We start from the raw sequence: 15359 nt of genomic DNA, 5'->3' as shown, positions 1-15359 counted from the left end.
CATGAGCGGGGTGAGGAGCAGAGGGAGAAGCGGACTCAAAGCGCAAAGTGAGTCTCCATCCTGGGACTCTGAGATTATGAGCTGAGCCAAGGGCAGATGCTTAACCAATTGAACCACCCAGGAACCTTAGTTAGGGGAGTTTTTGTTTATATAATCAGTTTTAGCAAAGTCGTTATGGGTAGCAATGAACAAATATGGTCTTTTCATTATCACTGGTATTTTTGTATAAGGTCTGTCAATATGGGCCATAATTTAATTAGACACTAGGCAAATGTTAAAATTAAATGGAAACATTTCATTAACATGTGGGAAAACATTATAAAATAACTTGCAAAATAACATATATAAAACAAAAGTATAAGAACATACATATATAAATATTAAAAAAACAGGAAATGTGTGCATAAAATTTATCTTCTGATAATAAAATTATGTTTTTTATTATTTTGCTTATTTTTTCCTGTAGTTTTTATAAAAAATTATTTAAACATCTAAATATTTCCTTTTATCCTTTGCCTCATGTTTACCATTTTCAAAGCTCTTCTTTCCTTCTTATAAGTCTGTGTTTCTGAAAATTCTGTTTAGCCTGATGAATTTGGTTCAACTTTTGCTCATCTGAAATCATTTTTATTTTATCTTCACTTTATAAATATTTTATTTGGAATATTTCCAAACTTACAAAAAAGTTACAAGAATAAGAGTAAGACAAAAATACTTATTCTTTCTTTACTCAGATTTATTAATACTCTATCCCATTACCACTTGTGCTCTATTTAAAAGTTATAAATTGCATCATGGAGCTTTTTTTTCAGTGTGCGTTTACCTAGAATAAGATCATTATCTTATATAGTCACAATAGAGTTATCCATGTAAGGAGAAATAACATTGTTAAAATACTTTTTATCAAGTCTACCATAGCATGATTGCATTATAGTTGGACAATGTGATCTAAGTGACACTCAATGTTTTATATTCAAATAACTTTTTAATATGGGTCAATTTATATAAAACTTCCATGTATGTTTGAAAAAATATAAATATTTTAATATGGATATAGATATATATACAGATACATAAGACTTCATTTATGCCACACATGCTGCATGGTGTAAATATACAATATGATTTATTGGGAAAGATTACATACAGAGAAATAGCAAAGTACAAACAGTTTCTAGAGACCCAGGAGTATAACATCTCTTTTGTCTATATCAGACAACTCTATCCATTAAATTTTATTTTCTGTTAGTAGTTCTCAGCAGATCTGCTGCAGGTTGTTGAAGATCTCATGTTGCCACTTTTCATGTTTTCAGCAAAAACTTAGAAATATGTGTACACATATAATTAAAGTATTTAAGAGAAAATATGTGATTTTTGTCTCCTTGAATGAGGACAATTGCTTGAATTTTTTTATTTTTATGGCACATTGTTTATCAAGGATATGTAGTCATGTTATCTTATTGCAATGAAGATAAATGGTGGCAGATAAAACAGATAAAAATGACTTAATACATTAGAGATTTGAGTCCCAATTCTTATATTTAGTAGTTTATAATCTTGGAAACTTACCTTTAAACCCTTCATTTTCATATGGGTGAAGAGGAAAATAATCACAACCTTCTCATTTTAATATTATTGATTAATATGTAAGCTCCACAGGTTGAAGCCTAAAACTTCCTAAGCAATTGATAATTCTTAATTCTGTTTTTTTTTCCTTTCACTGAGTACTACCTTATTCTAACATTTTACATCCATTTAAAATGTGCTAGTTTAGTAATTTGCAATAGTGAAACGAAATTTGTCTTTCAGTTTGATTATATGGGCTCTGAAGTGGCAGTTGCAGCTGAGAAAGTTGTCCATATCTTTGGTCTTATCAACATTGTAAGTATTTATGTTTAAATATTAAACATTCCTACTAATGCAATAACATTTATATTTATATTTATGAATAGCATTTGCAATTTTATTAAAAAGTTTACTCCTACCAACTAGTTTCAACCACCAATGGATTCCATCTACAAAAATGAGTAAATTGAATATATTAGCATTATGTATAGAGAAGTAATATAATTCTTATGAAGACCTAACCTGTATGTGGTGTATCTTCTATTTTTAGATGTTTTCCCAGCTTAAGGTGACTGTCAAGCTAACTTCTTTGGAGCTCTGGTCTGATCAAAATAAGATTTCAACTAAGGGGAATGCTGAGGAAGTACTACAAAGATTTGTGTCATGGAAAGAACGATTTTTGTTTCAAAGATCTCATGATATGGCATACTTATTAATGTCAGTGCACTTTTACATTCATATAGGGCTTATCAAATGATATGTGTTAGCTCTCAAAATTATATGTAAAATGTGTTATATATGATGACAAGAAACCTCAAAAATTGTATGTATACTGTTAGCAAAATGCAAAGTATAAAAATCTGATAACAACATAAGACACTAAATCATGACAGGCTATTATTCTCAGAGTAGACTGTTTATCCATGGAAATGTAGTAAACTTGAAAATTTTGAAAGCCTTGGGAGAAATATGGGGCCTCAAGGATTTTAAAGATTTTCTCAGAGGTAAATAATGGAAACCATTGTTTTAACACTAAATAAAATATAAATTAGTTAACAGAATGCAGTAATTGCATATAAAGATAGTTACAATGCAAAACATTTATATAGTAATATGGTTACCTTCTGGTATTTATATACTGACCCAATGTGTAGCTATATAACTATATGCATTGTATCTTTCAAAAGTTTTCTTTTTGCTTGACTAATTTGATTAAATGGAAAGAATAAAAACATAATCCTGAAGGTCTTAAGCAATATGGAATATATTTATACATCTATTAGTGTTTCCTGAGGTATTTAAGGTCAGGAGCAATATTAACAGGACTGAAATGCTATATTCAAGTTTCAAAAAACACCTTTCTTTACTGAGGGATCCAATTCTTAAAAGGTCATTAAGTTATTAATAATTTAATATGTATTTATTTACAAGAAAAATTTTGTTGTTTAGTTATAGGGATCATCCTAATTATGTAGGAGCAACATATCATGGAATGGCATGCAATCCAAAGTTTGCTGCAGGAATTGCTCTGGTATGCATTTTATTCCCATCTATTCAGTAATTATATCACATTTTGAAAGTTAATATCCACTTCAAGGAGCCAAAGTACATATAGTATATTTACCATGCCGTTGTGACATATTTTTATAAAATAATTTTTATTTGGATTTTTAAACTAAAATATTACAATTTTTGAAAGTTTGTGTATATGTGTGTGTATGGTAAAATACACAGAACATGGAATTTACCACCTTATAGTAGTGTTAAGTATGTTCCATTGTTGTGTGTAATAGGTCTCCAGAACTCTTCATCTTGCATATCTGTAGTTTTGTACCTTTTCACCAACATAGCCCCATTTTCCAAACCCTGACATCCACCATTCTACTGTCTGTTTCTGTGAGTTTGACATTTTTGGATTCCACATATAATGATGATCATACAGTATTTGACTTCATATGTCTGGCTTATTTCTCTTGTATAGTACCATCTAAGTTCATCTGTGTCATTACAAATAGCAGGATTTCATTCTTTTTATGGCTGAATAACATTCCATTCTGTGTGTGTGTATGTCGGTGACATTTTATTTTTCCATTCTTCTGTCAATAAACACTTAAGTGTTTTCAATGCCTTGGCTATCATCAATAATGCTGCAATGACTGTGGAAGTGCAGATATCTCTTTATGATACTGATTTTAGTTATTTTGGATAAAAATGAAAAAGTGGGTTTGCTAGATCATATGGTAATCCTATCTTTAATATTTTGAACTATCATACTGATTTTTAGAGGGGTTATGCAATTGTATAATTTCACCAACAGTTTACATTATAGTCATCATATTCTCACCAACACCTATTATTTTCTGTGGTTGCTTTTCTTTTTTTTTAAATGGTAGCCATTCTTTTGGGCATGTGGTGATATCTTAATGTGGTTTTGATTTGCATTTCTATGATTATCTTTTCATATACTTTTTAGACTTTTGTATATCCTCTCTGGAAAAATGTCTTTTCAAGTCTTTAGCCCATTTTTAAATTGGTTTATATGAATTTGATTTTTTTTATTCTTGGATTATAGGAGCTCTTTATATTTTGGATTTTAATATGGTATCGGGTATTTGATGTGCAAATTTTTTCCCTCATTTTTAAGTTGCCTTTATGCTGTTAATTATGTCCTTTGAAGCACAGAAGTTTTATGTTTGATGTAGTCCCATTTGTCCATTTTTGCTTTTGTTGCCTGTGCTCTTGGCATAATATCTAAGAAATCATTGTCAAACCTAATGTCATGAAGACTCCCCCCCCGCCATGTTTCTCTTAGGAGTTTTATAGTTTGGGGTCTTACATTTAGATTTTTAGGCTATTTTGAATTAATTTTTGTATATGGTGATGGAGGTCTAACTTTATTCTGTATGTACATAGCCAGTGTTCCCATCACCATTTATTGAAAAAGCTATATTTTCTCCATTGAGTATACTTGTTGAAGAGACTGTCCTTTCTGCATTATGTCATCTTGGCACCCTTTTATAGATCATTTAACCATATATGCAAGGGTTTATATCTAGGCCATCTAATCTATTTCAGTGATATATATGTTTGTCTTTATGCCAGTACCATACTGTTTTGGTTACTTTGCTTTATAATATGTTTAAAATCAGGAAATGTGTATCCTTAAACTCTATTCTTTTTTGAAATTAGCATGGTTATTTAGGGTCCCTTGAGATTCCATATTAATTTGGGGATTATTTTTTCTCAATTTCTATTAATAGCTTAACTTTAATTGCATACAAAAGCACTACTCACAATTCTACTCCACACTTTATGTTACTCCATAGATTATAGGATTTGTTTTGTTTTGTTTTGGTATTTGTCCTTCCAATTCTATACAATATTTAAAAGTGAATTTATCCACCAAAATTACAATAATGCATGTTACTATATTTTTCCATGTATTTACCTGTATTAGAGAACTTTATTATTTCTTTTTTGGCTTTAAGTTGCTGTCTAGCATTCTTTATTTTCAACATAACAGTCTCCATTTAATGTTTCTTATAGATCAGATAGAGTGGTAATTAACTTTTGTTCATTATCTCAGCTTTTATTTTTATGAAAAAGTGTTCATATCTGCATTATATTTTGAAATGCAGTTTTACCTGATACAATAATTTTGGTTGACAGTTCCTTTCAGCACTTGAAAAGTATTCATCCCAACCCCTTCTGGCCTATAGTGTTTCTCCTGAGAAATCTACTGATAATCTTTGAGAGCTCCCTTATATGTGACATCACTTCTGTCTTGCTGCTTTCAGGATTGTCTCCTTGTCTTTGGCTAATGGGAATCTTTGTGAGTCTCTCTGGATTTATCCTGGTTGGAATTTGTTGAGCTTCTTTTGTATGTTAACTCAGATTTCTGAAGTTTGTGGTCATTATTTCTCCAAATAAACTTCCTGTCTGTCCATTTCTTTCTTTCTTCTCTGTCTGAAACTCATTATAGGAATAATGCATACATTGGTCTGCTTTCTGACGTCAGTAGGTTCTTTTTACATCCTTCATTTTTTTCTTTTTATTTCTCTCACTGGATGATTTCAAATGATCAGTCTTCAGGTCTGATTCTTTCTTCTGCCTGATCAAATTTGATTTTAAATAACTCCCTTAAATTTTTGAGTTCATTTATTGTCCTTTTCATCTCTAGAAATTTTTTATAATAGTTTAAATCTCCTTGTTGATATATATAACCAGAATTTATTCAGATATATAAGGCTGGTTCATCATTTGAAAATCTAGTGAATGTAACCAAGTTTATCAATAAGCTATATTAGAAAAATTCTTTGATCATATCAATAGATGCAGAAAAAGAATTTGACAAATCCAACATCATTTGTGATGAAATTTCGCAAAGGAGGTCTAGAAGGGAACTTCCTTAACATAATAAAGAACATCTAGAAAAAACCTACAGTTAACACCTCAATGGTGAGAAAATAAATGCTTTTCCAGTGAGATAAGAAACAAGACAATAATGTAACTTACCAGTCCTTCTCAGCTTTGTGCTGGAAGTGCAAAACACTGGTAAAACAAAATGCTGTGAGGATGTAGAGCAACAGAAACGCTCATTCATGAAGATGGGAATGCTAAATGGTACAGCCACTGTAGAAGACCGTTTGGCAGTTTCTTACTCTTATAGTATGATCCACCACTTGTCCTCTTGGCAGTCACTCAAATGAGTTGAAAACATATCCACACAAAATCATGTACATGAATATTTATAGCAGCTTTATTCATAACTACCAAAAATTGGAAGGAAACAAGATGTCTTTTAATAAGTCAATGGATAAACACACTGGAATAAATACATATAAAGAAATATTTTTCAGTGATTTAAGAAGTGTGTCATTAACCCACTAGAAGATATAGAGGAATCTAATATTTGTTAGTGAAAGAAGCCACTTGAAGAAAAGGTTAAATACTGTTTATCCTTTATTATACTGTATATTTTACTGTATTATTATTCTGTGACATTCCTTAAAAGGCATTATCTATGGAAATAATGCAAAGATCATTGATTACCAGAGGTTTCTGTGTTACCAATATCACTAATTCTCAAGTTTTAGTTTTTAAGACGAAAGAAATGCTACTTGCCAGATGTTCTGATAATTCTGCCTTTAGAAAAAAGTTAATTTGATTTTCTTCCCAAAAACTATTTCTGAAGTGAGAACTGATTGCTGAGTCAGCCTTTAAGAATCTCTGTGTTTTTTCTGAGGGTTCATTTGGAAAGTAATATAGTTACTGAAGCAATGCTTATTTTCTCAATTTAAAAAGAAATTAGGGGAACCTGGATAGCTCAGTCAATTAAGTGTCCAACTCTTGATTTTGGCTCAGGTCATGATTTCAGGTCATGAGATCAAGCCCCACATTGGTTGTCTCTTAAATAAATAAGTGAACAAACAAATAAATAATAAAAATAAATGAAAAATAAATTTTAAAAATAAAAATAAGATTTATATCAATAATGTCATAAAATCATGAGATTGCATTAATTGTAATTATTATTTCTCAATGCTATTTGGACTAAAAATGCTATTACTCAAAGATAATAACAAAATTTACCTATTTTTCCATATTTTTAAGCAAATAATTTCGGTATACTGGTTCTTTTTTTAATTTGTATTTGCATTTACTTGAAAAGATAAAATAGGTAATGAAACAACTTAGATAAAAATTCTGATTTTTTTTTCTTTTAGTATCCACAGACGATAACTTTAGAGGCATTTTCAGTTGTTATGACACAGTTGCTTGGAGTTAGTCTGGGATTAACATATAATAATGACATCTTCACTTGTTACTGCCCAGGAACTACATGCATAATGAACAGCAAAGCAATGTAAGGTTTTATTTTTGTCAAATCTATATCTTCATATGGGAAATGTTTATAGTATTTTTAATGTAAAATATCTTTCAGTATAACCTGATTAAGAATATGTTTATTAAATAAACATGCACTTATTTAATGTTTAGTGAAGGAAGTATTTTATATTGTAGAAAATGTGCTCAATCATTCTGTATTCTGTGTAATGTAATAATGTAAAATTTATTCATTTACCCCCAAATTTTTAATGAGTATCTACTGTGTCCTGATTATTGTGTTTGATTTACAAGTGATTAACAAGATAGATAAGTCCTATATATATTTGTCCATCAGGGACAGAAAATTAAAAAGTGGGCATAAGAACATATGAACATATAAACATAAGACATAAGAACAAACAAAATCTAAACAGTTAATGATAGCTGCTAAGAGGAAAATGAATAGGGAAAATATGGGGAGAAAAAAATTCTGATAAAGTGGTCTAGGAATAATTATGGAAATAATTATGTTGGGATCTGAAAGGGAATGAATGAATCTGGTTATTAAAGAGCTCATTGAAAACTTTTCAGTCAAACCAAGTGAAGCAATATTTGGATAACAAGCTTGAAAACCTTAACAGACTAAAATAAGGAGGTTGCAGGGAGAATAAAATTGAAAAAAATATTACTAGTTGGGACTATAAGGAAGAATATTTTTAGACATAAGAAAAAGAAGTAACACAGAGTGAGGCTAAAGAATCAGTCAGAGGGAGAAGTCCAGGATATGATATAGGAATGTAGGAAAGAGCCTGCTCATGGCATTCATGATGTGGGAATTGGGATTTTATAATAACTGTAATGAAATATATTTTTAATTGGTTCTTTCAGTATGGATAATAAAAATTATAAAATTTTTGTAAAATAAATAAAATAAAAAAATAAATATACAGAGAGTATAGTGATGTTTGGGAAATGAAAAATTTTACAATAATCAATAGCAGTTTCTTATGACTGAGCAAAAAGGAGATGTCAAGAATTATTTATTGTAGAGGTTCTGGATCAAGAAGGCATCATAGGAAGAATCTGAATGCATGTCCTCCCACAGACACAACAAATCCATAGTTATGTATGGAACATTTTCCTCTAAAAAATACAAAAATTAGCTGAGGACTCCTACATATTGGGCAAATGAGAAAAAGCCCATATTAGAGTGGGAAGGAGAGGCTAAGACACAATCTTACATCTTTCTGTAATTGCCACCCCTCCCATGCCAACCCACGACTGGGAGGGACCTGAAATCAGGAGTTTCTCCCTGAGGAATAAAGGTTGGACACCCCAACCTTTAAGATAGCAGGGTTCATTTGGTTCTCTCCATCTGTTGTACTCTAGAATGTCGATCTCTTCCACAGAGGAGCTTTTAAAGTTGTCTGACATAACACTTTTTATGGCTGCTACCCAAAAGGCAACCCTCGATCACCTAGCTCTGTGGCCAGAAAGATTTGTAACAAATGGAGAGACAGTTCATGGCCAGCTACTGTGTTCCTGGTACTGCACAGACAACAGACTGAAACACAACCCCAGACTTTCTGTGAAATGGCCCATTTGATCATCCTGGAGCTTCTACATGAGAGTCAAGCTTCTGGTTTGGGACACCTCTTGAGTCCAACTAGGGTGGACTCTGGAAATGAAGTCTTATGTCATTTTGTGCCCTCAGTATGCCTCACAACAGATCTCTGGGATGTCAGGGAAAGGAACTTTTATAATCACCTGGTGCCCCTATTTTTGAAAATGCTGCACAGTGGACACCTCTATATCTCCTGGTTATGTTGGCCATCAGGATGTATGTTTGTGGTCCCATAGCACTTGTATACATTTTCATACTTTAAAAATCTGTTGCTTGAGGGTCTGTCTTCCAATAACCCTAAACTTATGTGCTGATTTAGGTCCTCCTTTTGAGGCAACGAAAGGCCTTGGTACATCCTTCACCAGTTGGAGCTAAAAACTAAAATATGCTGTTTGGACAATAAAATAAAAGAGTCTGAGACAACCAAGAGTTAGGACAAGGTTGAAGTGCAAGGTTCAAGGCAAGGGCACCCCTTCAAAACTGGAAGAGATGGGTGTTTAATCTAATACCTAGCAATGGACAGAGAATAAAACAGAATGAAAAGACAAAGGAATATGTTCTAAGCAAAAGAAGGTGGGAAAATGTCCGGAAAGGACCTCAATGCTACAGAGGTGAAGTAATCTACCTAATGAATGTGAAGTCATGGTGATAAAGATGCTCACCAAGCTCAAGAGGAGAAGAAAAGACCAAGGTGAGAATATCAACAAAGAGTTATAAAATATAAGAAAGCACCCAAAAAAGTCATAGAACTGAAGAAGACAATGACAGTTCTGAAAATTTAATAGAGGGATCCAACAGTAGACTAGATGAAGAACAAGAAAAGATCAGTGAACTCAAGAACAGGGTAGTGGAACTCACAAGCAGAGCAGCAAAAAGAAAAAGAGAATAATAAAAATGAAGATAAATAAGGGGCTTACTGGACAAATTAAGCAAACCAATATTCACGTTATAGGGATCCCAGAAAGAGAGGAAAGAGTCAAAGGGATGGAAAACTAGTTGACATTTGTCACCATGAAGAATAACATATGTGATTTTTTTTCTTGTGATAAGAACTTTTAAGATCTAATCTCTTAGCAACTTGCAAATGTACAATACAGTGATTCTTCATCCTGCCACTCTTGGTACGCACACTTGGCCAATACAAGAGCCCCATCAATACAAGAGCCCAATCCTGCCATATCAAGTGGGTGCCATCAGCCAGCACTAGAGCCCCTCCCAAGGGCCCCACATACTGGTCTGTAGGAGTCATGGCCAGGACTCTCAGGTGGGCCAAGGGCCAGCCCTGTTCGCTGGTGTGCCTGGAGCAGTAGCAGCTGCAACTCACAGGTGCCTTGAGAGACAGTCCCACTCACCAGAAAGTCTGTATCAGTCACAGCATAGCCAGAATAGGAGAATGCACACAGCCTATACAGGGGGCAGGCCTGGGGCATGTGGCTTTGGTGTCCAGGTGGGTTTGCATTACTGGGCTCTACAGGACCACCTTCTGCTTAAAGCCACTCCTGCAAGACATAACTACCCAGTACATAGAAACAAACAGAAGGAAGCAAAATAGGCACCAGATGTTGCAAATGAAAGAACAAGATAAAACCTGAGAAAAAGAACGAAATGGAGGTAAAGTTCAAAGTAATGGTGATAAAGTTGGTCACCAAACCATAAGAAAACTGATCACAGTGAGAACTTCAACAAAGACATAGAAAATATAAAAAAAGAACCCATCAAACTGAAGAATATGATAATGAAATAAAAAAACACACTAGAGGTAATCAACAGCAGATTAGATGATGCAGAAGACTGGATAAGCAGTCTGGAAGACTGGATAATGAAAAGCACCCAGAGAAGCAAAAAGAAAAAAAAGAATTAAAAAAATCGAGGATATTTTAAGGGACTTCTTGGGTGACATCAGGCATACTGGCATTCATATCATAGGTTCTCCAGAAGGAGAAAAGAAAGAGGAAAGATCAGAAAACCCATCTAAAGAAATAATGTCTGAAAGCTTACCTAATCTGATGAAGGAGATCCAAGTTCTTAGGAAGCAGTGTCTGAAATAAGATGGACCCAAAGAGAGCAAAGACACATTATAATCAAAGTGTCAACATTTAAAGATCAACAGAGAATCTTAAAAACAGCAAGAAAAAAAGAACTAGTTATGTATAAGTGAATCCCCATAGGATTATCAGCTGTTTTTCAGCAAAAACTTTGTAGGCCAGAACGGAGTAGCATGATATATTCAAATTGATGAAAGGAATACTTACAATTAAAAAAAAAAATGGTACCCATCAAGATTGTCACTCAGAATTTAAGAAGAGTTGAGGAGTTTCTCAGACAAGCAAAGCTCAAGGAGTTCATCAAAACCAAACAGGTCACACAAGAAATGTTAAGGGAGTTCTATCAATGGAATAGAAGAGACCATAATTAGAAATAAGAAAATTATGAATGAAATTGATCTCACTGGTAAAGGTAAACATATAGTAAAGGCAGCAGGTCAACCACCTATGTAACTAGTGGACAGCTGAAAGACAAAAGTAGACAATCATCTACCTATAATAGTCAAGGCATATACAAAATAAGATGTCAAATATGATATTAAAAACAAAACATAGGGGAAGTATAAATGTAGCACTTTTGGAACGCACTTAAGCAACCATCAACTTGAAATAGACTGCAATATACATAGAATTTACATATGAAATTACATATTACATATTACATGGTAAACACAAAACAAATACCAATAGTTACACAAAAAATAAAGAGAAAGGAACTTAAACATAACACTAAGGGAGGTCGCCAAATACCAACAGAATACACCAAGAGAAGAAGGAAACAGAACCACAAAAACAATAAGAAAACAATAAGACGGCAGTAGGTACATATCTTATCAATAATTTAAATATACAAATTGACTGAATTCCCCAGTCAAAAGACATACGGTGTTTAAGTGGACAAAAACAAGAGTATGTGTGCTACCTACAATAGAATCATGTCATATCTAAAGACACACAGAATGAAAGTGAAGGGATGGACAAAAGATATCCCATGCAGATGGAAATGAAAAAAAAAGTTGAGGTAGCAATACTTCTATCAGACAAAATAGACTTTAAAACAGAGGCTGAAATAAGAGAAGAAAAAGGTCATTGCATGATGATAAAGGAATCACTTCAACAAGATGATTTAACACTTGTAAATATCTATACACTTAACATAGGGGCACCTAGGGGCACCTGGGTGGCTCAGTGAGTTAAAGCCTCTGCCTTTGGCTCAGGTCATGATCCCAAGATCCTGGGATTGAGCCCCGCATCGACCTCTCTGCTTGGCAGGAAGCCTGCTTTCCCCTCTCTCTCTGCCTGACTCTCTGCCTACTTGTGATCTCTGTCTGTCAAATAAATAATAAATAAAATCTTAAAAAAAAAACAGGGGTACATAAATACATGAAGTATGTATTAGCAGACACAAAGGGAGATATTGACAGTAATAAAATAATAAGAAGAAATTTTAATGCCCCACCTATATCAATGGATAGATCATCCAGACAGAAAATCAATAAAGAAACATTGACCTTAAATGACACATTATCCAGATTAATTTAATAGATATATACAGAGCTTTCCATCTAAAATTGGCAGAGTGCACATTCTTTTCAAGTATACATGGAATATTCTCCAGGATAGATCACAGTAGTTCACAAAACAAGAATAAATACATTTAAGATTTAAATTCTATCAAGCATCTTTTCCAACTACAACAGTATGAAACTAGAAGTCAATTGCAAATCAATCAATTTAAATTTAGTAGAAGAAAATAAATAATAAAGATAAGTGGAAATAAATGAAATACACACTTAAAATTAGAAAAGAGGAACTTAAAGCAGATTTCTTGAAATGATAAAATCAATAAGTCTTTAGCTAGACTTTCAAGAAGAGAGACCTTGATGAAAGAAATTAAAGACAACACACAAAAAAAGGAAAGATATTCCATGCTCATTGATTGAGAAAATTAAAATTGTTAAAACATCCATACAACTGCATTTACAGATTCAGTGCAATCCCTATCAAAATATCCATGACATTTTTCACAGAGCTAGAACAAATAATCCTAAATATATATAGAACCACAAAAGACCCTAAACAGTCAAAGCAATCTTGAGAACAAATAAAACTGTATCATAGTCTCTGATTTCAAACTCTACCACAAAGCCATAGTAATCAAAACAGTGCAATGTTGGTAATTAGGACACCTGGTGCATTTTCTTTGGGATTATTTTTTATTGAGTTTTGATTTACATAAAAATAAATGCTCATATTTTACCTGAACATTTTGATGCCTTCTGACAACATACACATCTTCACAAATACCATCCCAAACAGGATAAGAATACCTCCCAACACCTCTGAAATTCTTGGTGTATTTTTCAAGTCAACCCTCCCCCCAAGGCAACTATTTCACCAATTTCTGTCACATTAGATTAGTCTCATCTTTTCCAGGAATTCGTATACACAATAGGCAATGTTCACATCTAACTTCCTTTGCTCAACAGAATGTTATTGTATGTGCATCAGAAATTCATTCTTTTTTATTGCTGGCTAGTATTCTTTTTTTTTTTTTTTTTAAGATTATTTATTTATTTATTTGACAGACAGAGATCACAAGTAGGCAGAGAGGCAGGCAGAGAGAGAGGAGGAAGCAGGCCCCCCGCTGAGCAGAGAGCCTGATGGGGCTGGATCCCTAAACCCCAGCATCATGACCTGAGCTGAAGGCAGAGGTTTTAACCCCTACTGAGCCACCCAGGTGCCCCGCTGGCTAGTATTCTATTGTGTGGGGGAAAAAAAAAACCCACAATTTGTATATTTACTGTTTATTTGATGGACATTGGAGTTGTTTCCAGTGTTAAACCTTTATGAATAAATCTTGATGAAAATCCTTGCCCCTCAAACCAAACCAAACCAAAGCAAGAGTTAGCACAAAAATGAACACATTGATCAGTGGAATAGAGTTCACACTTAAATGGTCAATTAGCCTTCAACAAAGTAGGCAAAAAATACAGTGAGGAAAGAGTCTCTTCAATAAATGATGTTGGGAAGACTGGACAACTACATGCAAAACAATGAAACTTGAATTTCTTATATCATCTACAAAAATAAAGTCAATGTATTTAAAGACTTAATTGTAAGAATGGAAGTTATAAAACTCTCAGAGGAAAACGTAGGAGTAAACTTTGAACATTGGTCTGAGCAATATTTTTTGGATATGTCTGGTCATTAAAGGACAATAAAAGCAAAAATAAAGAAATGGGACTACATCAAACTAAAAAAAGCTTTTGCGCAGTGAAGGAAAACAATAAAACGAAAAGGCAACCTACTGAATGAGATGGTATTTGCAAGTGATATACCTAATAAAGGGGTAATATCCAGAATATATAAAGAACTTACACAACACTAAGAACACAAATAATTCCATTAAAAATTGACAGAGCACCCAAATAGACATTTCTCCAAAGAAGACATACAAATGGCCAGCTGACTCATGAAATATGCTCAACTTCATTAATCACCAGGATAATGCAAATAAAAACCACAATAAAATATCACCTCAGGAGAGGAGTCAAGATGGTGGAGAAGTAGCAGGCTGAGACTACTTCACGTAGCGGGAGATCAGCTAGATAGCTTATCTAAAGATTGCAAACACCTACAAATCCAACGGGAGATCGAAGAGAAGAAGAACAGCAACTCTAGAAACAGAAAATCAACCACTTTCTGAAAGGTAGGACGGGCGGAGAAGTGAATCCAAAGCGACGGGAAGATAGACCGCGGGGGGAGGGGCCGGCTCCCGGCAAGCGGCGGAGCAACGGAGCACAAAATCGGGACTTTAAAATGTCTGTTCCGCTGAGGGACATCGCTCCAGAGGCTTAACCGGGGTGAAGCCCACGCAGGGTCAGCGTGGCCTCAGGTCCCGCAGGGTCACAGAAGGATCAGGGGTGTCTGAGTGTCGCAGAGCTTACAGGTATTAGAACGGGGAAGCCGGCTACAGAGACAGAGCCGAGGAGTAAGCTCTAAGCTCGGGGTTACCTTGAACCGGTCGCAGGCTCGGTCAGCTCCGAGTGCGGCCGGAGGCAGGGTGACGGGAGTAAATCGGCGCTGTTCTCTGAGGGCGCACTGAGGAGTGGGGCCCCGGGCTCTCGGCTCCTCCGGGCCGGAGACCGGGAGGCCGCCATCTTCATTCCCGCCCTCCGGAACTCTACGGAAAGCGCTCAGGGAACAAAAGCTCCCGAAAGCAAACCCGAGCGGATTACTCAGCCCGGCCCCTGGTAAGGGCGGTGCAACTCCGCCTGGGGCAAAGACACTTG

At 34.3% G+C, this 15359-nt stretch overlaps 1 protein-coding gene across 1 annotated transcript in view; it reads left to right on the top strand.

The window, feature by feature from the left end:
- LOC111144565 (disintegrin and metalloproteinase domain-containing protein 18-like) overlaps window positions 1-15359 on the top strand; it is a 117609-nt gene that overhangs the window by 41484 nt on the left and 60766 nt on the right. The window contains exons 8-11 of the mRNA XM_022498904.1: window positions 1810-1881; window positions 2117-2283; window positions 3016-3097; window positions 7293-7432. Coding sequence (XP_022354612.1) covers window positions 1810-1881; window positions 2117-2283; window positions 3016-3097; window positions 7293-7432 — 461 coding nt within the window. The remainder of the gene's footprint in view (window positions 1-1809; window positions 1882-2116; window positions 2284-3015; window positions 3098-7292; window positions 7433-15359) is intronic.

This window comes from Enhydra lutris, unplaced genomic scaffold (assembly GCF_002288905.1).
Source record: "Enhydra lutris kenyoni isolate GAN:26980312 unplaced genomic scaffold, ASM228890v2 scaffoldscaffold11, whole genome shotgun sequence".
Lineage (NCBI taxonomy): Eukaryota > Metazoa > Chordata > Mammalia > Carnivora > Mustelidae > Enhydra > Enhydra lutris.
This window is presented reverse-complemented; position numbering and strand designations above follow the sequence as displayed.